General features: G+C 54.2%; 1 protein-coding gene across 3 annotated transcripts in view; it reads right to left on the bottom strand.

Annotated features, from left to right (window-relative positions):
* Positions 1 to 25,259, bottom strand: part of SBK1 (SH3 domain binding kinase 1) — a 67,921-nt gene that overhangs the window by 5,808 nt on the left and 36,854 nt on the right. The window contains exons 1-2 of one of the 3 annotated variants that reach the window (XM_032155769.2): positions 24,333 to 25,184; positions 347 to 579 (exon numbers count right to left, since the gene is read on the bottom strand). In XM_032155769.2, the coding sequence (XP_032011660.1) occupies positions 347 to 572 (226 nt within the window). In that variant the 5' untranslated portion in view covers positions 573 to 579; positions 24,333 to 25,184. Of the gene's footprint in view, positions 1 to 346; positions 580 to 20,697; positions 20,763 to 24,332; positions 25,185 to 25,259 lie in introns of those variants that run through there. The other 2 variants (XM_058440850.1, XM_032155768.2) reach the window with 2 other exon arrangements.

The raw sequence follows: 25,259 nt of genomic DNA, 5'->3' as shown, positions 1-25,259 counted from the left end.
GCTGAGATGTTGGTGATACCCAGACACAGCCGGCAGCCCTGCCCTCTCCAGAGGCTCCTGGCACAGCCTCTTGGCTGTCTCAAAGTCACCCCAGATGGCCCCACAGCAGCCCATCCTGTACCCTGGCCACTCTGCCCCGGATTCCTCCCCTGCCTCATCTGCCCAGTCTCCTTCGCCCTGGGCTGCCTCAGGCCTCATCCTCTCCACCTGGCCCCTGACCCTGCCTCCTGACTTCCACAGAGCACCAGAGAGCCCCGGCCCAGCTGGAAGGTCATGTCCCCCGACCCTGACCTCCCAGCCCTGCCCCACCCCAACCTCTCAGCCCTGCCACCCTGCACTTGTTCACCTGTGCCCTTGTAGACTACCAGGTCAACCTTCCCATAGGTGCCTTTGCCCAGCTCCCGGACTAGTTCGTAGTGCTTGGTGACATCGCTGGCGGCCAGTGTGCGGAGAGTCAGGGCCTGCATGTCTTCAGTGAGAAGGGGCACACCGGCACCAGGCCCAGGGGCAGTCCCCGGCCCACAGCAGGTCAGGGAGTGGGGCGGCTCAGGCTCTGGGCAGCCCACGCTCATCTTCTCCCTGTTGGGTGGGGGTGGCGAGCATGAAGTGTGACATCAGGCAAGGGTCCCCTCCTCCAGCCCCTCCGCCCTCCCCAGAACCCAGAAAACTTGAGGATGGGCCCGGATGCCAGACCCAAGATAACCACAAGGGGGCGACAAGCATCTTGGTCGCGTCGCCTTCCCCAAAGCCTCAGGGGCCAGGCCTCAGTCAGCTCCCCCAAGACCAGTCACTGCCAGACCCTGCGCTTAGTGGCACCAGCCCCTCTGCCTCATGCTGCCACCCGCACACAGTGTCAGGCAAGGCACCTGTTTATGTCACACAGACACAGCCAGATACCGAGTTCACACGGGTACTCCCATTCACAAGCGTTGGTTTTGTTTATTTGGATTGTAGAGAGGGGGGTCCCACTATGTGGCCCAGGCTGGTCTCGAAATCCTGGCCTCAAGTGATCCCTCTGCCTGGCCATCCCAAAGTGCTGGGATTACAGGCATGAGCTACTGCACCCAGCTTGTTTTTATTTTTATTTCTAGACAGGGTCTTGCTCTGTCACCCAGGCTGGAGTGCAGTGGTGCAATCACAGCTCACTGCAGCCTCAACCTCCCAGGCGTAAGCTATCCTCCCATCTCAGCCTCCTGAGTAGATTGGATTATAGGCATGCGCCACCACACCTGGCTAATTTTTATTTATTTATTTTAATGTTTAATTTTTAGTTCTGGGGTACATGTGCAGGATGTGCAGGTTTGTTACACACGTAAACATGTGCCATGGTAGTTTGCTGCACCTATCATGCCTAATTTTTAATTTGTTGTTTTGTAGAGTTGGCATCTCACTATGTTGCCCAGGCTGGTCTAGAACTCCTGGCCTCAAGTGATCCTTCCACCTCAGCCTCCCAAAGCACTAGGATTACCAGCATGAGCCACGGTGCCCAGCTTATTCACAAGTACTGACGAAGCACCTGCTGTTCCCCAGGGCTCTCCAAAGCCTGGAACAAAGCCTGTGTTCCTGGACACAGCATGGAACAAACACCTAGGATTCCCTGCCCCCATGGGGCTTACACCCCAGGGGGAGAGGGGTAGTAGACACAGTGATCACACCAGTGGTATATTATGATTGAAAGTGGTGTGGCTGTCCATAAGGTAGGGGGTGGGGAAGAGGTCTGAGGGCCATGATTGCAGCATCACATACCTTGGCCACGTGGTCTCAGGCCAAACCAGCAGGATGGTATAGATGTGGCCACACCGTCCCACCACACACATGGCCACACATCAGCACAGCCTGGCAGTGCCTCCCCCACCTCAGACGACCTCACCACCTGACTAATGAACACTGCGCCCGGCCAACCTGACTTTTTAAAAAACTGTATTTAGGCTGGGCACGGTGGCTCACACCTGTAATCTCAGCACTTTGGGAGGCTGAGGCGGGCGGATCACTCAAGGTCAGGAGTTCGAGACCAGACTGGTCAATATGGCGGAACCCTGTCTCTACTAAAAATACAAAAATTAGCTGGGCACGGTGGTGCACACCTGTAATCCCAGCTACTTGGGAGGCTGAGGTAGGAGAACTGCTTGAACCCTGGAGGTAGAGGCTGCAGTGAGCAGAGATCGTGCCACTGCATTCCAGCCTGGGCGACAGAACGAGACTCGGTCTCAAAAAAAAAAAATGTATTTGTATTGAGACAGGGTCTTGCTCTGTTACCCAGGCTGGAGGGCAGTAGGGTGATCATAGCTCACTGCAGCCTCGAACTCCTGGGCTCAAGGAGTCCTCCTGCCTCAGCCTCCTGAGTAGCTGGGACTGCAAGCATGCACCACCACATCTGGCTAATGTTTAAATTTTTTGGAGAGATGGGGTCTTGCTGTGTTTTCCAGGCTGGTCTCGAACTCCTGAGATCAAGTGATCCTTCCACCTTAGCCTCCCAAAGTGCTGGGACTACAGCGTGAGCCACCACTTGGGCTGAGACCTGACTTGTCATGTGGGTGACAGTGAACTAACTCTCCATCCGTGGCCTTCATTTCTTTATTTCCCCTTATTTTCCCTTATCTCATGTCATTTTTCTAGTTTTATTGAGGTATATTTGGTGTTCAAAAAACTATACATATTTGAAGTGTACAGTGTGATGATTCTGACATATGTATACATCCCTGCCATCGAGACCACAAATACATCCATTACCCCAAAGTTTCCTTTTGCCCCTTTCTAAAACCCCATCCCTCCCCACCCCTGTCTTCCAGGCAACCACTCTGGGCGTTCATTTCTCATCTGTAAATGGAGAGGGGTAGACTAGGGGGGACGAGCCTTTTGCAGGCGCAGGCGCACATGAATATGTGTCTGTGTGTGCACCGGCAAGAGAGGCCAGGGCTGCCTCCTTTAGAAGCTGCCACCAGCCTCCAGCCCCTGAGCACCTGCTTCCCGGTGCAGCCTCCCTCTATCCTCCCTGCACTCCCTTCTCCCTCTCTTCCCCCACTTTTTTTTTTGAGACGGAGTTTCTCTCTTGTCGCCCGGGCTGGAGTGCAGTGGTATGATCTTGGCTTACTGCAACCTCCGCCTCTTGGGTTCAAACGATTCTCCCGCCTCAGCCTCCCAAGTAGCTGGGATTACAGGTGTGTGCCACCACATCTGGCTAATTTTTGCACGTTTAGTAGAGATGGGGTTTCACCATGTTGGCCAGGCTGATCTTGAACCCCTGACCTCAGGTGATCCATCCGCCTCGGCTTCCCAAAGTGCTGGGATTACAGGCGTGAGCCACCGCACCCGGCCTCTTCTCCCTCTAATCCCAGACATGTCACTGCAGCGTCCCTAGCCTGCCCCTAAGCACCCCTGCACCCTGAAGAACGATGACCACAGCTCCATCTGGGAGAAGGCACAGATGTAGAGCCAGACAGCCTGGGTCTGAGTCCCAACTCTGTCACTTGCTAGCTGGATGTCCTTGGGCAGGGTACTTCCTCTGTCTGTGCCTCAGTTTCCTCATCTATACAAAGGATATAATAATAGTGCGTTTGGCCAGGCAAGGTAGCTCACGTCTGTGATCCCAGCAATCTGGGAGGCCAAGGTGAGAGGATTGCTTGAGGCCAGGAGTGTGAGACCGGCCTGAGCAAGACCCTGTCTCCACAAAAATTAAAAAAAAAGAAAAGTTAGCGGGGTGTGGTGGTGCACACCTGTGGTCCCAGCTACTCAGGAGGCTGAAGCAGGAGGATCGCTTGAACCCAGGAATTCGAGGCTGCAGTGAGCTATGATCACTTCACTGCACTCCAGCCTGGATGACAGAGACCCTATCTAAATATAATAATGATAATAATAACAACAACAACAGTGCCTTCTCCCGATGCGTTCTTGAGAGGGTTAAGTAAGTTAACAGGCGTGAAACCCTGGCATGTGGCACGCAGTAAGTGCTCCATAGGTGCCCAGGCTTGCTGTGTTGTTCTCGTCATCATCACCGGCTTTCTCTCCGGCTGAGCAAGGGCGGGCGGGCATGGCTGGAGGCTGGGAGGGGGTGAGCACTCCATGAGCCCCGCATCCTCTCCCAGCCCAGCAGCTCCCTTCCAGGCCCCAAGCCTCTCCTCCTCCTCTGCCTTCCCCTTCACTCTCGGCACGACCCAGCCTCCCACTTCACACGGAGAGGAGGAACATCAGGAGAGAACTTCCTGGCCTCCCACCCAGCCCCAAACGGAGCTCCATCTGCACCGTCCTCTCAGCTGGCTCGGGAGGAAGGAGCCCTCCCCTCCCCGCCCTGCAGCCTGCTCCCATCCCTGTCTCCCCAGCCTCCTGCCTCCCTCCATTCATGAACCAGCTCATCTCCCCTGTCAGTAATTTTTTTTTTTTAAGACAGGGTCTCGCTCTGTCACCCAGGCTGGAGTGCAGTGGCATGATCTCAGTTCACTGCAACTTCTGCATCCCGGACTCTGGCAATCTTCCCATCTCAGCCTCCTGAGTAGCTGGGACCACAAGGTGTGCACCACCACACCTGGCTAATTTTTGTATTTTTTGTAGAGATGGGGTTTCACCATGTTGCCCAGGCTGGTCTTGAACTCCTGACCTCAAGCAATCCTCCAAAGTGCTGGGATTACAGGTGTGAGCCACTGCACCCAGCCTCCTGTCATTTTTTAAATTAAATTTGTTTCAAACAGGGTCTCGCTCTATTGCCCAGGTTGGAGTGCAGTGGTGCCCCCATGGCTCACTGAAGCCTCCAGCTCCTCGGTTCAAGCAATCCTCCCACCTCAGCCTCCTGAGAAGGTGGGGCCACAGGCATGTGCCACCATGCCCAGATAATTTTTTTCATATTTTATTTGTTTTATTTTGAGACAGAGTTTCCCTCTTGCTGCCTGGCACAATCTCGGCTCGCCGAAACCTCCACCTTCCGGGTTCAAGCAATTCTCCTGCCTCAGCCTCTCGAGTAGCTGCAATTACAGGCATGTGCCACCACGCCCGGCTAATTTTTGTATTTTTAGTAGAGACGGGGTTTCTCCATGTTGGTCAGGCTGGTTTCAAACTCCCGACCTCAGGTGATCCACCCGCCTCGGCCTCCCAAAGTGCTGGGGTTACAGGCGTGTGCCACTGTGTCCAGCCCATATTTTATTTTTTGTAGAGATGGGGTCTCACTTTGTTCCCCAGGCTGGTCTTGAACTCCTGGGCTCAAGCAGTCCTCCTGCCTCCGCCTCCTAAAGTGCTGGGATTACAGGCCTGAGCCACTGTACTTGGCCTCCTCGCCCCTGTTCCAACAGGATCTTCCTCTCCAGCAACTGTCTTTTCTTTCCTAGCTCATTTCCACCTAAACATGTGCCCTGGCCTCGCTCATTCCACAGTCCTCTCCACCAGAGGTAGGAACAGTGCCAGGCCCACAGAACCTGCTCCCGCATGCCCTTCCTCTCTAATCTAGCGTGCTGACCCAAACGCAGACATGCCACTTGCCACCACGTCTCCATGCAGTCCCAGCTCTGGGCTGGACAGCACTGGGTCTTTCCCGCAGCCACCAGCTGGGCTTACGTGGGGCGACATCTCCGCGTGATCGTCTTTCCCTGGTCTCAGGCTTGGAAAAATCTCTTCCAACCTCTGTGAAATGTCCACCCACCACCTGGGTGATGAGGCTTCCGAGTTAGAAAACCGAGGCGACCGCGGCAACACCAGCAGGGCGAGGCAAGGCTGCTTCTGTGCAGGCCTCCCCGGGGCCTGCGCGTCCTTGGGCCCTTTCTGTGTGGATTGTGGGGCTGTCCCCCAGGGGCTCTGATGAGCACGCAGGCCTCTTTGCCTCAAACTCCTCCCCACGCCCGCCAGGGAGATGCTGGGCTGCTCCCCTGACCTACTTTTCCTGATGCGTGTGGAGTCCCCAAGGGCTGCCGAGGTGGGTGGTCCACGTGCATGCAGCACACATATCCACACGTGTGCAATCCTCCCGCCTTGGGCTTTGGCCCTGCAAGGCCACCTCAGGCTGTTCTGTGTGCCCTGGGAGCTTAATTCGTGGCCACCAGTGGCTACAAGCCCGCCCTCCGTCCCACACCCAGGGACAGGATGCTTGGCTCATCTCTGCCCTCTGGCGTGTCTGCCTCGGAGTTGCTCTGGGAAGGGCTGGGCTGGATCAGGGACACAGCCCAGTGGGCTCAGTTTGGGCCCCATATGTTCCCCCCACTGTCAGGTTCAGCCCATGCTCTGACCACTACCCCACACTGCCTCTCTATGGCTTTATTTAATGCACTTATTTACTTTAATTTTTTTTTTTTTTAGAAAAAGGATCTTTCTCTGTTGCCCAGGCTGGAGTGCAGATCATGGCTCACTGTAGCCTTGAACTCCTGGGCTCAAGCAGTCCTCCCATCTCAACCTTCTTGTGAGTAGCTAGGACTGCAGGTGTGTGTTATGGTGCACAGCTAATTTTTTATTTTTTGTGTTTAGAGATGGGGTCTTGCTATGTTGCCCAGGCTGCTTTTAAACTCCTAGCCTCAAGCGATGATCCTGCCAAGCCACCGCCCCTGGCCTCTCTGAGGCTTTAGTGTCCTGTATTCTATCTCCTCGATTCCTGAAGAGTCTCTCCTGCCTGTTCCACCTCCCTACCGTGCCTCCTCATTGCCAGGTCTCACTCCTCCAGGAAGACTTCCCTGCTGCCCTCACACGTGCTGACTCCTGCCTCTGCTGAACAGCAAGATTCACAGGGGCTGCCTGTCCCTCTCTCAGGGCCCTTGTTGAATGCCTCAGCTGTGTCCCTGTCTGCCCATCAACAAACCAAGAGCTCCCCAGGGGCAGGGCTGGATAGGATTCACCCCTCTCCTGCATCCCTTTCCTGGTTCCCAGGGCTCACCTTTGGGGGTCCCCCTACCGTCCCCTCCCTCCTTCTTCTCCTTCCACACCTCCCTCTCCCTTCAGGCCTTTTCTCCGCAAGGTGTCAGCAGGAGACAAGGAATTAATCCACGCGCCCATCCCTGCCTCTGCATCATCCACCAGGTGCATGCTGCCTCTGACCCAGTTCTGACACACGTGGCTTCGGAGGCACAGGGGGAGCAGTGGGCCTTGAGGCTTGGCCTTGATCCTAATTTGCGCCACTTTTTTGCTGGGTGACCTTGAGCAAGTCACACCACTGCTCTGGGCCTCTGCTTCCCCATCCCTACAGTGAAGAAATAAAGTAACAACAATAATGGCACCAACATTCACACAGGACTTACCACCTGCCTGGCCGTTCTCAGGACCAATGCACTTAATCCTCACAAATATGAGGTAGGCATTATTGTTAGCTCCGCTTAAAAAAAAATAGAGACAGGGTCTCACTATGCTTCCCTGGCCGGTCTCCAATTCTTGGCCTCAAGCAATCCTCCTGCCTTGGCCTCTCAAAGTGCTGGGATTACAGGTGTGAGCTGTGGCACCGGCTTTTGAGATGAAGAAACAGGCCCAGAGACTAGATAACTTGCCCAAGGTCACACAGCTAGCATTGGTATTGGCTCCAAAGCTGGTACCTTTCACTCCTGTACTTTCCCAAGGCAGGATGTTGGGAACATCGCACCCAGATTCCCCAGCCAGGTGGGGAAACTGAGGCCCAGAAGAGGGCCGAGTCTCAGTGGGAACTCGACCCTCAAAGTATTTCATCATTGGTCGTCCCTGCCTCCACTTGCAGGAGCAGCTGTGGATGTGATGGCTGCGAACTTGCCAGCACCAGGCAGCGGAGGCCTCTCTGACCTCTGTTCACGCCGGGCAGTCAGTGCCTCATCCACCCACCCTCAAGAGGGTGGAGGAAGGGCGCACACACCTCACACCTCAAGGGTGTGTCCTCACCGGCCCCGAGGGAGGCCTCCATCTGCCATCTGTGTTGCTGAGGGTGGGTGGGGGTCCCCCCCGACTTCATGGCAGTAGTCACGGCTCTGCCACATGCTGGGAGGGCCACCGTGGTGGGGGAGGGTTTCCCAAGCAAGAAGCAAGACTGAGCCGCCCACCACTTCCTGCTGGCGGTCGGCAAGCGTTGGCACCACCCTTATGAAACGACACCCAACTCATCGTCTGGCTCAGGCCTACTTTGGAGTCCTTGTTGCTCTCCCCACCAACACACACACGGATGCACAAGCATCCACACAGACACGCATGCACACATGCGCACACACACAGACACACATGTATACACAGACCTACATGGTGTGGCCAACTTGGACAAATTTCATTCATTGAGTCCTCACAAAACCCCTAAGAAGGGGGGGTGCTTCCTATTATTTTATTTTTTAAAGCATTTGCATTTGCTTGAGATGAGGTTTCCTCATTTTGCCCAGGCTGGTCTTGAATCCCCAGGCTCAAATGATCCTCTTGCCTCAGCCTCCTGAGTAGCTAGGACCACAGGCATGCGCCACCACGTCCAGCTTGAATTCCTATTTTGAAAAAACAGCTTAATTGAGGTAGAACTTATATACCACCTAACTCCCATGGAATGCACAATTGAATGATTTGAGTAAACGTAAAGGGCTGTGCAGTCATCGCCACAACCGAGTGATGCCTTCTATTTAACAGACAACAAAAGAGGCCCAAGAGGTGGATGATTTGCCCACAGTTATGACGCAGACAGCCAACTGTCCCTCAGCAACGCGTGTGTCCTCTCCTATACTACAAAGTCAGGCTGGAGAGCGGCCATCCAGCAGGGAACCACGTTGCCTCCCTTGCATCCAGGCCAGCCATGTGACTGGCTCCCCACTGGAATGTGCACAGAAGTGGTATGTGTGTCGCTGTCAGCCTGGGGCTTCAAAGGATAGGGGAAGGTTTATCTGCGCTCTCTTCTTCTGCGGCTGGTTTGATGCAGAGGACTCCAAAACCCCAGAAGACGGTGGAGCCACAAGAGAAGAGGCACCTGGGTCCCCAGGTCACTGTGTGGAAAGCCTCCTGCTGTGGAGGATTGCCGTCTGCATTGTTGTGGGAGCCACTGGGAAACCTCGATCATGTTTGGCTGCTGGGATATGGGGGCTTGTTTGTTACAGCAGCTGGCACTACCCCAATTCAAGGGTTATGCAGCTAGTAAGCAGAAGAGCTCAGATTTGGGGCTGCATGTGATGGCACCTGTAGTCCCACCACTTTGGGAGGCCGAGGTGGGAGGATTGCTTGAGGTCAGGAGTTCGAGGCTGCAGTGAGACATGATCACACCACTGTATTCCAGCCTGGAAAACAGAGTGAGGACCCCATCTCTATCAATTAAAAACAAAACAAAACACACACACACACACACACACACACACACACACACACACACCCCAAAGAACGCCAGGCACGATAGCTCGTGCCTGTAATCCCAGCAGTTGGATTGGGAGGTCAAGGCAGGTGGGTTGCTTGAGCCCAGGAGTTCAAGACCATCTGGGTAACATAGCAAGAGCTCCATCTCTGTCTACAAAGAAATAAAAAAATTAGCTGGGCATGGTGGCACATGCCTATAGTCCCAGATACTCGGGAGGCTGAGGTGAAAGGATCGCTTAAGCCTGGGAGGTCTCAACAGAGTGAGACCCTGTCTCAAAAAAAAAAAAAAAAAAAGCCCAAGCATGGTGGCTTACACCTGTAATCCCAGCAATTTGGGAGGCTGAAGCAGGCAGATCACTTGAGATTGGGAGTTTGAGATCAGCCTGGACAACATGGTGAAACCCCATCTCTACTAAAAATGCAAAAATTAGCCAGGCGTGGTGGTGGGCACCTGTAATCCCAGATATTTAGAGGGCTGAGGCAGGAGAATTGCTTGAACCCGGGAGGCGAAGCTGGCAGTGAGCCGAGATCGTGCCATTGCACTCCAGCCTGGGTGACAGCGAGACTCCGTCTCAAAACAAACAAACCAGAGAGATTAGATTTGAACCTCAGCGTGTTCAACTCCCTGGAATGTGGCCAGAGGAGGTTAACCAGGACAGTGACAATACTGGGCACCAAGTGACAAGGACCCAGTTACAGAAGTGGGTGGAGAGTGACCAGCCTGTAAAGAGAAGACGACTTGTTCCTATCCTGCTCTGTGGGAGAATAATTATGCTGGCAAATATTTCTTGAGCATTTACTATATGCCAGGCATGGTGCTAACCACTGTGGATTAAATCTATTAGATAATAAGCACAGCAACCCTGGGAGGTGGGTGCTACCTCACTATCCCCATTTTACAGGAAGAGATATTGCTATGGTTTTAATGTCCCCTCCAAAACTCATCTTGAAATTTATTTATTTATTTTTTCTTTTCTTTCTTTCTTCTTCTTCTTTTTTTTGAGACTGAGTCTCACTCTGTTGCGCAGGCTGGAGTGCAGTGGCATAATCTCAGCTCACTGCAACCTCCGTCTCCCGGGTTCAAGTGATTCTCCTGCCTCAGCCTCCCGAGTAGCTGGGACTACAGGTGTGAGCCACCATGCCTGGCCAATTTTTGTATTTTTAGTAGAGGTGAGGTTTCACCATGCTGGCCAGGCTGGTCTTTAACTCCTGACCTCAAGTGATCCACCCGCCTTGGCCTCCCAAAGTGCTGGGATTTCAGGTGTGAGCCATCACGTCCAGCCAATAAATGGTAATTTTTACTCTGTCATTTTAGAGACAGTGAAGCATAGTGGTTAAGCTTTTGGACACTGGAGTGATGGTGCCTGGATTTGAATCTTGGCTCTGCCACCTATTGGATGGATGATCTTGAACAAGTGACATGACCACTCTGTGCCTCAGTTTCCACATCTGTGTATTGGGGTTAATAATAGTCTCCATGTCATAGGACATTGTGGGGATTAGATGAGTTCATTTACATGAGGTGCTTGGTACATAACAGGGGTTCCCTGTCAGTTATTTATCATCACTTTCCTCCCCGTTGGTATCATCAACCTATTCTAGCACCCCCAGCCTCTCTGTTCACAGTGGCCACTGTTACTCACGGCCACCCCCATCTGTACTGCACCGTGCTGGGGCTGGGGCTGGGGCTGCTGGAGGGAGACAGCACCTTGCCCTGCAGATGCCCTGGCTTCTAGCCCAGCCCTGCCACTGACTTCCTATGTAACTTTCGGCAAATCACTCTTCCCCTCTGGCCATCAGTCTCTGTGCCTGTAAAATGGGGCTAATGATACTTTGCGCAGGCCCTTGGGAAAATAGCTATATGCCTACAGGGTCACATTCAGGAAAGCCAAGATATAAAAAGTTACAATTTCCCAAACACGTAGAGAATTATTCACCCAGCGTTTGTCATACCCTGGCTAAGTGCTGGGAATAGTGAGATGAGGAAGGCACAGGGCTTGCTTTCAAGGAGCTCTTCGGTTTCTTGCTGGGTTGTTAACCCCCTTCAAGGCCTATTCAGGTGCCACCTCCTGATTTAGGAAGCCACACTGATCCCTATTGCCAGGGCCCTCCTTGGAAATGTTGGAGCCCTGACCATTGCCCTGGCCTCATGGTTATCTGTGTCCATATTTTATCTGCCTCTCTGATTTGTGGGCTCATTCCCACTTGTCTGTTGCATTGCTCTAACATAGGCACCCCATGCCAACACCCCGCACAGTGCCTGAGCCCGAATAGCTTGCAAGTTACATAAACTCAACTCAAACCAGCTGAATTAAGCCAAAAAGGAAGTATATTGATTCATGAAACAAATGTTCAAGAGTATAATTGGCTTTAGGCATGCTTGGCCCCAGAACTCAAAGTCATCGGAAATCTCTCCACCTTTCTCTCCTCTCTGCTTATATCTTTATTGCTTTATTCTCAAGTGGGCTGTCCCCTTCCCCCATGATGGAAAAGCCAGCCCACAGCAGCTGCACAGCTGTGTCCTGCAGCTTTGCAGCCCAGGGTGAGAGGGTCCCTCTTTCCTGCTGGCGCCAGCAACAGTCCTGAGGCTAGATCTCGGTGGGTCACCTTTGGTCACTTGTTCATCTCTGAACAAGTCACAGTGACCTAGCAGATGGGATCGATCTGCTGACTGGCCAGGCCCTCCCTGCAAAACCATGGTGGAGACATCTCTTCCAAACTTCACAGGCAGAGACAGGGCCATTACTGCAAGGAAGAGAAACTGATGTGGAACAGAAAACACCACATGCCCATTCAAGAATCCACTGAAAATATGTAAGCAAGGCAAGGATTGGGTCAAATCTGGTTTTAAGACAGTTTATCTGACTATGTATATAAGAAAGATCAGGGCTGGGTGTGGTAGCTTACGCAATCCCAGCACTTTGGGAGGCTGAGGCGGGTGGATCATTTGAGGTCAGGAATTCAAGACCAGCTGGGCCAACATGGTGGAACATGTTGAAACATAGTCTCTACTAAAATACAAAAATTAGCCAGGTGTGGTGGCAGGCGCCTGTAATCCCATGTACTCGGGAGGCTGAGGCAGGAGAGTCACTTGAACCCAGGAGGCAGAGGTTGCAGTAAGCCAAGATTGCACCACTGCACTCCAGCCTGGATGACAGAGAAAGTCTCTCTAAAAAAAAAAAAAAAAAAAAAAAGAGAGAAAGAGAGATCGGGGCCAGGTGCAGTGGCTCACACCTGTAATTCAGCATTTTGGGAGGCTGAGGCAGGCGGATCACCTGAGGTCAGGAGTTTGAGACCAGCCTGACCAACACGGTGAAACCCTGTCTCTACTAAAAATACAAAATTAGCCAGGTGTGGTAGCACACACCTGTAATCCCAGCTACTTGGGAAGCTGAGGCACAAGAAACACTTGAACCTGGGAGGTGGAGGTTGCAGTGAGCTGAGATGCACCACTGCACTCCAGCCTGGGCAACAAGAGCAAAACTCCATCTCTAAAAAAAGAAAAGAAAGAAAGAAAGAAAGATCTGGCGAGGAGAAACCTTGAGGCAGGTGAGGGGTAATATGGAGGTGCAGAGAGTGGGCTCGGTCCTGCAGGCTAAGGGAATTCAGCTCTGGTCCCCTTGCCTCACAGAGAAGTAAAGTGAAGCAGGTGAGAGAGGTCAGAGGTGCTCAAGGCCTGAAGTTCCACCATATGGCTGCTGAGGTGGGGGGATCACTTGAACACGGGAGGTGGAGATTGTAGTGAGCTGGGATGGTGCCACTGCACCCTAGCCTGGGTAACAGAGTGAGACTCTGTCTCAAGAAAAAAAAAATTACCATTTATTTTCTCAGTGTGCTGAGGCTTTACATTGCTGCTGTCAATCAATCTTCACGGCAGCCCCATTTTACAGATAAGGACACTGAGGATCAAAGGGTTAAGCAACTTGCCCGAAGTCACTCAGCTCCTGAGTGGCAGAGCCAGGAACTGAACCCTGAACGTCCCACCGCTCTATCTCCCCTTCTCTATTCTCGGTCTCTGGTTCCCAGTGCCAGGCCTCTCTCCAGCTCCACTGTCTTCAGCACCACAGGCGTGGACAGCACCAAGGTCTGTCCAGTATTAAGTGCCAGGCTGGGGGAGGTTCCAGGGGGATAGGGAGCCAGGCACGGGGGAAATGCCGCAGAACTGGAACCCAGGCCCCCAGGGCTGGAAAGGCATATATGGATGTACTACCATTCATTTGACCAAACTCTGAATGACAGACACTTGGGTCGTGGCTAACCTTTTGCTATTACTGTAAACAATGAGTAGCCTTGTACAGAAGTCATTTTGCCATGTGCAGGTGAGTCCGTATGATAAAGTCTAGAAATAGGCTTGCTAGGTTAAAGGGTGAGTGTGTTTGGAATTTCTGGAGAGTGCTCAACACCCGCCATCCCACCCCACAGAGCTGTGGCACTGAACCTCTCCCAACCACGTAGGAAGGGGCTGCTTCTTGGTGAAACACAGCAGCTGTCACTAGCTCCCTCACCCTCTCTGGGCCTCGGTGTCACTTTGGGACATGGCCAGACAGTCCCATGTAGTTAATATGCTACCTTGCAATGGGGGAAAATAGTGGGTGTGGTAGCTCATGCCTATAATCCCAGCACTTTGGAAGGCCAACAAGGGAGGATCACTTGAGCCCAGGAGTTCGAGACCAGCCTGGGCAACATGGTGAAATCCCATCTCTACAAAATTTTTTTTGAAAAGCAGGCAGGAGTGGTGGCATATGCCTGTAGTTCCAGCTACTCAGGAGACTGAAGTGGGAGGATTTCTTGAACTCAGGAATACGAGGCTGCAGTGAGCTATGATTGTACCACTGCACTCCAGTCTGGGTAACAAAGCAAGACCCTGTCTCGAAAAAAAAAAAAAAAAAAAAAAGAAAAGAAAAAGAAAAAAGAAATGGTGAGAAGTAAGAACAGGTTTCTCATTTGTATTTGCATAAAATAACTCTAGAATCAACATTAGACATTAGCAAGGTGCTTAGCCACCTCAGCACCCAACCTGGTCACTCTCCACTCACTCCCACCTCTCTGAGCCATCATCAGTCACCTCTCAGTTACCACAGTAACCTACTAACTGGTCCCTGCCTCCAAGCCCTCTCAACACAGCTGCCAAGGAGCATTCCCTTACTCCCAGGCTCAGCAGCTTCTACTGGCTCTCATTGTGTTCCAAAGCCCTTACCATGGCCCTCCATTTACCCTTTGGCCCATCTCCTCCCCATCTTCTCCCTCCCTCTGCTCAACATGCTGGTCCCCCCTACTGTTCCCTGAACATGCCAGCCCCTGTCTGGTGGCAAGTCCCTCTGCCTTCCCCTAGATATCCACAGCACAGCTCATTTCCTACAAGTTCTGTTCAAATGACAAAGTGACACCTTCTCAACCAGGGTTGCCCTACTGCACTCCCGACCCCCCATCCCCTGCTCTATTTTTTTCCTGGTAGGATGTATCGCTTTCTCATGTATTATATAATGTACCAACTTCTGACATCTATTATGACTGTCTTTTCCTCACTAGAACTTAAGCAGCTGGAGGGCAGGGATTTTGCTGTCTCGTCTTGTTCACTGCTGTATCCTCCAGCTGCTAACATGTGCCTGGAGTATAGAAGGCACTTAATAAATGTTTGTTGAATAAATGAATTAACTTCTAAGGAGAATGGCAGGAACTGGGTGAAAAGCGGTAGGGTAGGCATGAAAATTCCTACCGGGTACAATCCAGTTGGGTCTGGGGAGTAAAAGGAACCAGGAGACCAGACAGTGCCAGAGGAAAGTGCCAGGGCGGGGTTGCACCTGCCTGCCCACCTGCCTGGCACCCCCAGAGAAGGGCCAGAGGAGAACAACTGCCCCCTGAATTCCCACAGCAGGCCAGTCTGTGCTCAAGAAGTGGGGAGGAATCTGGAAGCCCCCTTCACACCCTGCCCAGAGCGGAGGCGTCCATGTCCTGAGGTGGGTGTACCAGCCTGGCTCTCTGCCTTGTAACACCTTCCCTGAAGGATGTCCCCGACCTTCACCTTTGTTTACTCCAGTGCAGAAATGTGTTCACCTGTGGAATCTCCTATTCACTGCCAGAGGGTGGGGGCCACCAAGCCAGGCTAGTGAGGTGCTTGGAAAGACTCTGGCCTCTGCTGTTGGTCCCAGGGAGCCCTGGTCAGCCCCGGCCAGCCCCTCCTTCTCTCCAGTTTTCCAGTGTGTGAAATGAGCTAAGCTAGTAGTTCTGCCTTCATGGGGCACCATGAGGCTCAGGACCTTCTTCCCTGAAAAATGTCCCATGTAGCACATGCATACTTCTACACACAACAGCAGGGACAGGGCTCCTGGGAGCCCACAAGCCTCTAGATAAGGCCTCTCCCTCCTCTTGGTCCTCAACACAAATACAGACCCCAGCAAGCATTCTATTTTGGCTCACAAAGAGAAGGAGGAGGAGGAGAATATTCTCAAATCCCCTCCTTGTTTTCCCTTCGGGGTATAAATCCTGGCTCCATCCCTTCTTAGCCGTGTGACCTTGGGCAGTTTGTGCCACCTGCCTAAGCCTCAGTTTGCCCATCAGTAAAATGGGGCTGAGAATGCTCATTTAACAGGATGGGGCACAAAGTGGGTGTCAGTAAGAAGTTGCTGGTCAGAGGGGCCTGGACCTTGGATCTGTCATTGACTCTGCAGGTGAGCCTGGGGAAGGCCTTCCACTCACTGTGCCTTGGTTTTCTGTTCTGTAGATGGAGGCCATTTGGCTCTGCTGAATCTCACCCCTGAACCCACTTGAGCCAGAAGGCACTGTAGGGATCACCTGACCCTGCTCCTCCACTTCCCACATGAGGAGCCTGGGAGGAAGAGTCCAGACTTTCCCGAGATCAAGCTGCAGACACTTGGACATTCTTCCTCACTGCCCTCCCCACCAGGGGCAGCCTGGGATTCCCGGGGCTGTGAACTCCTGTTTGGCTCTGGCCTCTGCCTCAGCCTCCCCTCCCAGCTGGTGCACAGTCCGCCCCTTCTCGGGGCACATCTTTGGTGGCTATTAATAGCTTGTGACGCTGCCTTCCTGCAGCTGGTGCCCAGAGCTGGAACAGGCTCTCCAGCCTCTCCTGCCCTCCCCAGTGAGGCACTGTGGGAGGCAGGGGCCCTGGGTCCTATCCTCCCGGCTACTGGAGGGTGCAGGGCCCGGGGCAGCCCCCGGGGGTGTGGGATAAGCTGGGGAGGTCTTCCCAGCTTGGCTGCCTTGGTGAGGCAGGTGGCTCAGCACTCAGGGATATCAACAGGAGTGGAGGATGCTGGGCATGGTAGGTGCCCACCACTGGCTGAAAGGCAGGGGGACTGGGCTGAATGTCTACCAGTGGACAAGTGGTGGTCTCTGGCGAGATGGCTGGGTGAGCAGAGGCCCCAGAAGAGATGGGCCCTTCTCCAGCTGCAGCCCTCACCTCCTTCGCCTCCCTGAGCTCCTAGACTGGGATGGACTGAAGACAGCCCAGCCTAGGAGCCTGCAGTCCAGGTTCAGGCTTTCACCGCCATTTCTCGCCTGGAAGCTTTGGATCTGCCACTTACTGTCTCCATGGCCCCATTTCCCCATCCTCAGTAAAGTGAAATAATAAAACAACAGTGCAGGTTAGGGCATTACTAGTAATAGCCAACATTTATGAGCCACTGAAAGTATAAGCACTGTATATACTTGTTGAAATGTATATACTGTATACACTGTATATACTGTATATACTTGTTGAAATGAGGTTGACTCATTTCAACCTCATGACAATCTCAGGAGAAGCTATTATTATTCCCCTTACATCCTTTACAGCTCAGGAAACTGAGACTCTGAGATAGGAAGCTTGGCTGGGCACAGTGGCTCACACCTGCAATCCAAGCACTTTGGGAGGCTAACGCGGGAAGACGGCTTGAGCCTAGGAATTCAAGATGAGCCTGGGCAACATAGCAAGACCCCACTCCTATAAAAAATTAAAAAAATAATGAGTCGGGCATGGTGGCATGCGCCTGTGGTCCTAGCTAGTCGGGAGGGTGAAGCAGGAGGATCACTTGAGCCTGGAAGGTCAAAAGTGCCATGAGCTGTGATGATGCCACTGCACTCCAGCCTAGGCAACAGAGTGAGATCCCATCTCAAACAAAAAAAAGAAAAAGAAAAAGAAAAAAAAAAGAGAGATAGGAAGCTTAAGTGATGTGTCCCATGTCACACAGCTAAGAAGTCACGTAGAGATTATCTATCTGGCTCCAAAATATTCAATAAGTATTTGTTGAGCACCTACTATGTACTTGGTACTATTTTTGGGTCTGGAATACATTCGTGAACCAAACAAACTGTCCTGCCCTCAAAGAGCTCATATTCTAGTTTGGAGGCACACAGTGACAAAGATGAGCAGGAGATGTGTGTCAGGCAGTGAGAAGTCCTCAAGGAACAGCAGAGCAGGGAAAGAGGCAAGGGAATTGTGGGTAGGAGGCCAGCCCATGGAGAAGGCTGCATGCACATGGGCACTGTGGCAGGCGGGCTCTCCTGGCAGAGGGCACTGTGTGGAGGCCTAGAGGTGGGATCTGCTGTGTGCACAGGGATAAGGGAGTGAAGGGCAGGAGATGAGAGCAGAGGTGAGAAGGGATGGCTGTTGTCATTCGGGGCCTCCGAAGCTATGGGGGGGACCTGGCTTCCACTCCGAGTGGGATGCACTCCAAACCCCAGACCTGAACAAACCCTTCCTGAAGCCAGCCTGGCCTGGAGAAGTGAAAAGTGACAGTGTCAACCTGACCCGACCAGACTCAGAAACTCCAAGGCCAGCTGTGGCAGCGTTGCACACTGTCCTTGGAGTGGTGCTGAGGAGGGGGTGGGGGAAGCTTAGAGGTTTCTCGGGGAGGCCTGGGGCCAGAGCTGCAGATTCCTCCCTGGCACAGTTCTCACTGCCATGGCCCCATGTAAGTGGAAGTGCAGGGCAGGAAATCTAGCCCTGGAGCTCAGGCGAGGTCCCATCAGGTCCATTTCACTGGCCTTGGCTTGTGGACCATGTGTGAATGGTATCAAGGGAGGCAGACTCTTCCCTAAATCCCAGCTACGGAATCTTGAGGAAACACCTTCACCCATACACCTCCAGTTTTTCCATCTGTAAAGATGGGGCTAACTTTCCCTTTCTGCTCAGGGCTTTGAGGACTTATATGAACAACAAACCCTTAATGGGTACCGGGTGCCATTCACGGCACTTTACATTCATTCTCTTACTCCTCACAATGACCCGAAGAGGCAAGTACTAATATCATCCCCCTTTTTTATAGATGAGGGACCTAAGGCACAGAGAGATTAAGCACCTTGTCTAAGGTCACACAGCTGAATCTAGGGATTGTGTTTTTTACCACTAAGCTGTGTTATCTGCGCGCCCCATTGCACCTCCTGGAGACACCTAGGGTCAGGGCTGGCAGGCACCTGAGCTCCCAAGGTGGAAAAGTCTCCTCTCTGCAAGGCCTTGAGCCCTGGCTCACAAAGTCACAAATTATGCTCATGGATAGGTAAACCCCTTCCGGCTATGGTGGGGAGCCCTAACAAACCCAGAAAAGCTGTCCTGGAGGCAGTGGGGGCCCAGTGCTGTGCAGCCTCTCTGGGCCCAGATCAGGAGGAAGAGGATGGTCCCCTCCAGCCCCACCCCTGCCCTGTCTCCCAGCCCCTTGGGGCCATCCCAAAGCCCAGAGGCAGTTGGAACATCCTCGGCCCCTCTGGTGGTTGCCTAAAGCCATGGGGAAGGAGTGCTAATGCAGTGGGAGGTCACAGTGGTTCCCCGGGCTTGGATCAGCTCATTTGCATACCCCGGCAGGGAAGGCCAGAGCAAACACTTAAGCAGCAGGCCCTGCTCAAGCGCTTCATCTGCAACAGATCCACTTAATCCTCACGACTTTAGGAAGTGGCAGCTATTATTGTCTCCATTCTATGTCAGAGGAAACTGAGGCCCAGGAGACAACTGACCTGCCCAAGGTCATGCAGCCAGAGAATGGTGGAGGTGGGCTTCAAACCCAGGCACTCAGACACTGGCTTCACACAAACCTTTTGTGGCCCACGGAGCTGGGTGCAAATCCTGACTCTGGGGTTAACATGGTGCTGTCCTCGGGGCTAAATGAGAAAACGCCGTCCAGCACTGAGCACTTGACACTAAGAGATGTTCCACTGCTTCCTCTCCAATCCTGACATTACATGGTTTCCCAAGGTGGGGATGAGCTGGACCTGTCCTCTCTCCAGGTGTGGCCAAGCAATGGTGGGGCAATGGGAGGGTGGCTGGGGAGGAGAGGACACTTTAACTGGCCTTTCCAGGCCTAGCTGCCACTGCTTCCTGAGACCTGAAAGGGGGAGCAGGAGGCGAGCCAGAGTAGGGGTGGTTTGGGGAAGACTTTGGCCTGGGACCCATCCTCCTGGGGCAGAAAGTCTCCAGGAAACTCTCCAGCGGAAGGCAGCAGGCACCTCACGTGGAAAGCATAGGCTGGGAAGGAGGAGGGCTTTACCCATAAAATCACAGTCCCAGCCCTCAGGCAGAGTGCTAGGAGAGGCTCAGGAAGGGCCTCCACCCTCACCCACACCTGGGGCAGGGGCAAGCTCCACTTCACAATGCTATCCTGCCTCTCAGAGACCCCTTCCCTTTCTTGAGGACAGAACCAGAAGCCTCTGCCTCCCTAGACCAGCTCCCAAGGAAGCGTAACTGTGGAGGCTCAGTCACCCACCTGCCGACGCCCCATTTAATAAGGGCCAATAGTTAGTGAGCACTTTTGATATGGGATACCCTGTCCTAGGTCCCTTTCATTCTTTAGCCTGCTTAATCCCCCGATGATCCTACAAGATAGTATTATCCCTCTTTTACAGACAAGGGCATTGAGGCCCAGAAAGGGTAAGTGCCTTGCTGAAGGTCACAGAGCAGCTCAGTGAGCTTCAAGCCCAGGCAGAGTCCAGAGCCTGAGCTCTCCACCATGGTGCTCTGGTATCTCCTTTGACCTCAGGTTGCTGGAGACCTGTGTTCAGAAAAAGGGTGCACTCCCTTCTAGAGCTGTGCCCAGTGACAGGGCCTGCTGCTGGCCCCTGGCCCAGCTACTCCACAATGCCCATCAGTTTCATTTCTGTTCAGGAAATGTCAACTTTTGTTTCTGTTTTTTTGAGATGGACTCTCAGTCTGTCACCCGGGCTGGAGTGCAGTGGCACTCCTGCCTCAGCCTCCCTAGTAGCAGGGATTACAGGAATATGCCACTGCACCTGGCTAATTTTTTGTATTTTTAGTAGAGACAGGGTTTCACCATGTTGGCCAGGCTGGTATCAAACTCCTGACCTCAAATGATCCACCTGTCTTAGCCTCCCAAAGTGGTGGGATTACAGGTGTGGGCCACTGCACCCAACCAATATTTTTTAGTAACTCCTATAATTAGGCCCCCAGCTCTCCTGCCTGACCAAAACTTAGATCAGCTTGGACTTAGTCCTAGAAAGTTGGAAGAAACTTACAGCTGCAAGAAGCTTTCATCCAATTCTTCTGTGGACAGAGGGGTGAACGGAACCCTGGACAGCAGCCCCGCCCCAAGAGTCCTGAGCAAGACCTGCACCTAGAACCAGGTCAGGAGGGGAAGGGAAAGACTCAGGTTTGCTGTCCCTGGGACACATGGGGCAAGTAAGACAGAGAAAACAGGTTTTTGGTTGCTGGATGTCACTAAGTTCAGGGGTAAGGGTGCAAGATGGGATCAAGAGTGGAAAGTGGAACCAGGCTGGAGAAGTTCAGGCTCACTTCACCACGTAGCCCTTAAGACCCTGGATGGACACTATTCTGTGCATGTTCTAACTTGACCATGGGGGTGGGAGGGAACACCCATGAGTGCAGAACACACACAGACAAAGGTCGCCCACTGAACAAAGATTTTTTGGGCTGTGCATGGTGGCTGATGCCTGTAATCCCAGCATTTTGGGAAGCTGAGGCAGGTGGATCACCTGAGGTCAGGTGTTCGAGACCAGTCTGGCCAACGTGGGGAAATCTCGTCTCTACCAAAAATACAAAAATTAGTTGGGTGTGGCCGGGTGTGGTGGCTTACGCTTGTAATCTCAGCACTTTGGGAGGCCGAGGCGGGTGGATCACGAGGTCAGGAGTTCAAGACCAGCCTGGCCAAGATGGTGAAACCCTGTCTCTACTAAAAATACAAAAAGTTAGCCAGGCACGGTGGCGGGTGCCTGTAATCCCAGCTACTCTGGAGGCTGAGGCAGAGGATTGCTTGAACCCGGGAGGTGGAGGTTGCAGTGAGCTAAGATTGCGCCATGACACTCCAGCCTGGGCGACAGAGCGAGACTCTGCCTCAGCCTCCAGAGTAGCTGGGAATTAGTTGGATGTGGTGGTGGGCATCTGTAATCTCAGCTACTCAGGAGACTGAGTCAGTTGAATCACTTGAACCCGGGGGGCTGGAGGTTGCAGTGAGCCAAGATCTCACCATTGCACTCCAGCCCGGGCGACAAGAGCGAAACTCTGTCTCAAAAAAAAAAAAGATTTTTCTGGGCCTGCAAACCCAGATGCCAGCATCGGGGGCCAGGAGGTGACCTAAGGGAGCGAATGAGCTGCCTGGGGGTGGACTGGAAGGCATGGGCCCTCTCTAAAGAAGGTGGTCATTCTCCCGCTGTGGCCTGGGGTTGCCACATCATCTGATTTTTCAAGAAGATCCAAAAATCAGCTTTTGTATGTGAAATTGCCTCCCCCCCAACTTTTTTTTAGCACTAACAACAAAGGCAAACATGTAAAAAATACACTCACTGGACCAACAAAAATCGTCTATAGGCTGTATTTTACAGCACGTGCCCTACCATACGCTGGGCTCTGAATTAGACAATGTTGATGCAGTGTGGACAAGACAAACCTGGTTCCCATCTCCTGTAGCTGAGTCTAGATGTGGAGACAAACTCTCACTGCACATGTAGACACACGCCACTACCTCCAAGCCACCAAGCCACCAACCAATCAAATTCAGCTCTCTACTACGTGCCAGCTCAGGTCAGCTCAAAAAGGGAGGTGGAGGCAGAAAACTGCTCCGGAGCCATCCTAGAGTGGGGCTTTTCAGGTCAGCGGAGGAGCACGTGACGGAGGGAGAGAATTAGAGGACACGGAGGAGATGGGCTAGGAGAGGTGGTTTAGGGCCAGGCTGCAGTCCAGAGACTGTCTGGACTCAGCGACTTGATTCTAGACTCAATGGGGAGCCAATGCAGGTTAGGGAGGAGGGGAGGTCTTGCTCCTTGTCCTCCTCTGGCCTCCTCACAGTTTGCCCTGGTCACAGTGACTCAAATTTCTGCTCTTCAGCCTCTGGTTCCACTGCCTTGCCTGTGGGGTGTGTGACAAAGCCCCCACTGGGGAGAAATGAACTCCTTCAGCAATGGGTAGAGCAAACCCCTAGATGCTTGTCCTGCCCAATTTCGATCTCCATCCGCCCTTCAAGCTGCAGAGAGGCTCACTCTCTGTCATTTTCTCTGGGAAGTGCCACACGCTTGCCCAAGGTCACTCAGTCTTCAGGGCACCTGATTCCCCCCACAGCCTGTGCTGAAGGTGGCTGCCTCAACTGTCCTGAAATTGGCAGAAGGGGCTGCCAGAGGTCTGCCCACATCAAGTGCCCCCCACCCTCTTCTCCTGCTGGTCACATCCTCACCCTTGGGTCAGTGCCAGCAGCAGGTGGGGGTGGGGGCACTTGGTGCTGGGAAGCTGGGAGATGAGGAGTCAGCCACCCAGGCTCAGGGCTCCCAAGGCTGTGGCAGGACAGGGACCAGGTGCTTCAGGTGTAGGGTCAAGAATCTGTCAGCTGGACCTGGCCAGGTCCACCTCAACAGGCCCAATGGGACGTACCCAGGGGTCTGATGATCAGGAGACATCAAGAAAGGAGATAGGAATGAAGTGGGGAAAAGGACCCTGACTCTAGCGCGGGTCCATCACAGACATTGGTGAAAGGTTTGTTGAATGAATAAGTGAAGGAGCTACTGGCAGGGCTAGCTGTACCCTGGGTCCCGCCTTCCCGAGCCTCAGTTGGCGCACCTATCAAATGGGTCCAGCATCACTGCTTGTCTGCAGAAGGCTCAGAGGGAAGAGATTAGGGGAACTCCCAGCAGCCCAGAGTGTGTTCCTTCCATGCAGTCCGGCCCCTTCTCAGGATCTCTGATTCAGGATTTCAAGGTACAATGTCCCCTAGGGCCTCTCGGCTCCCCATATGCGGTAGAGCCTGGGGTTCCGGACCTCACTGAGGGCCAGGCTGGGGTACGGCCGTGTATACCACCTGGAAAGCCACAGCGAGACCCTCGAATTGGCCCTTGGTTGTCTGGGACACATTGAGCCAACTCTTGGTTTAACCTGGGTGTTCTCCAGGTTAGGAGGGGAAGGGAAGGACTTGGGTTGCTGTCCCTGGGACAAATGGGAACAGAACGGTGCCCTGACCTGAAATGGCTTCTTCATCTAGGCTACCTCTCCTCCCCAGAAACTAGCGCCTCACTTTGGGGGGTACTTACTCCCTCCCTGTCCCACAGGGAGTACAAAGTATGGTCTAGGTAAAGACCCCCAATGTGGCCTGGGTCGGGCAGCGGAGTCACAGGGAAGATGCGATTTCCATTCATCCGCTCAAACACACCCCTTCCCCTCACTCTCACAGACAAAGACACACACCCTAAGCCCCAGCCATCACCCAGGGCCACATAAGTCAGCCCCCCTCACCTGTGGGCACCCCCAAATTTTCCCCTCTCGAGGGGACTTCACTAGAAGCTCAGCTTGGCCGTGGGGGAGGGGTATTCACACTCCAAGGACCTGGGGTCCAACCTCCAGGCTCGCGGCTTCTGGGGGGGGACTCTCCGCCCTCTTCCCCCCTCTCCATGGCACAACGGGCTCCACCACCACTCCCCCGTGGGGCCGGGGAGCTGAGCCCGAGCCTCAAGGCTAGGGAGTGGGGTGGGGGAAGGGAGAGGAGGAGGGGGCGGCTCCTCCAAGCGAGACACAAAGAGACGTCCTTCAGCCTCGGCTCCATGGCGACGCTGGGGAAGGGGGAGCGCGCAACCCGATACTTCCTTCCCCACCTGCAGGGCTATGGGGACCTCGGTGGCCATTGACCTGCCGCCCCTCACTGGGTCCAGCTTACCTGGGCTGGGGCCGCGGGGACGCCGCGGCAGGGGGCCTGGGCGCCGTCGCGGTCTTCGTCTGCCCGGCCCCGGGGGCTCAGGGCGCCGCGACCATGGACCGGGGTGCAAGCGGTGCCGCCAGGGGCTCAGTCGCCCCAGTCCTGGAGCTTTGGAGGGGGGGTCCCCGAGGCTTCTTGCTGGTGAGAGTGTCTCTTGCTGTCCCCGGCTGCCTAGATTTGGGATTTCTGTGTACCGGAGTTGGGGGGAATTGGGATCCCCTGATCTAGGGGCGTTCTGAGCTGGGTCTTCTTGTCTTGAGGTGTGGAGTTGTAATGACCGGATCTTGGGAGGGGGGTTCTCGCAATCCCGGCCTGGGGGCACTGCGTTCTAGGTCTTGGGGGGGGGGCCCAGACTGAGGAGGGGGAGTCCTTGCGGTGCCGTAGGGGGCTCGCTCTCTTCTAAATACCGAGGAAGTCTCGGCTTTCCCCGCAGGGGAGTCGCTCCGTGTCGGATCCGGGAGGGCCCCCCCTCTTCCCCGAGGCTCGCTGGATCCTGGATGTGGAAGGGGGCTCCCCGCGCTCCTCGGCTGCGGGGGCTTTACTGGGTCCCGGCCACCGGCGGGCGCTGGAAGCCCCTCAGCCGCTGGGGGGCTCGGTCGCCGCCGCTACGAGCAGCCCGGCCCTGCGCTCCCGGCCCCCGGCCTGGCCCGGGCTCCGGCTGCGGCTCCGGCTCGCGCTCCGCCTGGTGCTCGGGCCCCGGCCCCGGCGCCCGCCCGGGCTGCGCTCCATCGCGGCATCGCGGCTCCGCCCTCCAGCCCGCGCGCACCTGCCCGCCCGGCCCGCAGCTCCGCCCTCCGGCTCGCGCGCCGCCGCCCGCCCCTTTGTCCGTCCCGCTCGGCGCGCGCCCGCCCTCCCGCCGCGCGCCGCGGGGCGCAGATTCTCCCCGCG

The sequence above is a fragment of the Hylobates moloch genome, unplaced genomic scaffold (genome assembly GCF_009828535.3).
Source record: "Hylobates moloch isolate HMO894 unplaced genomic scaffold, HMol_V3 SCAFFOLD_6, whole genome shotgun sequence".
NCBI lineage: Eukaryota > Metazoa > Chordata > Mammalia > Primates > Hylobatidae > Hylobates > Hylobates moloch.
Note: the sequence above shows the minus strand (reverse complement) of the source record. Positions and strands in the feature narration are given on the sequence as shown.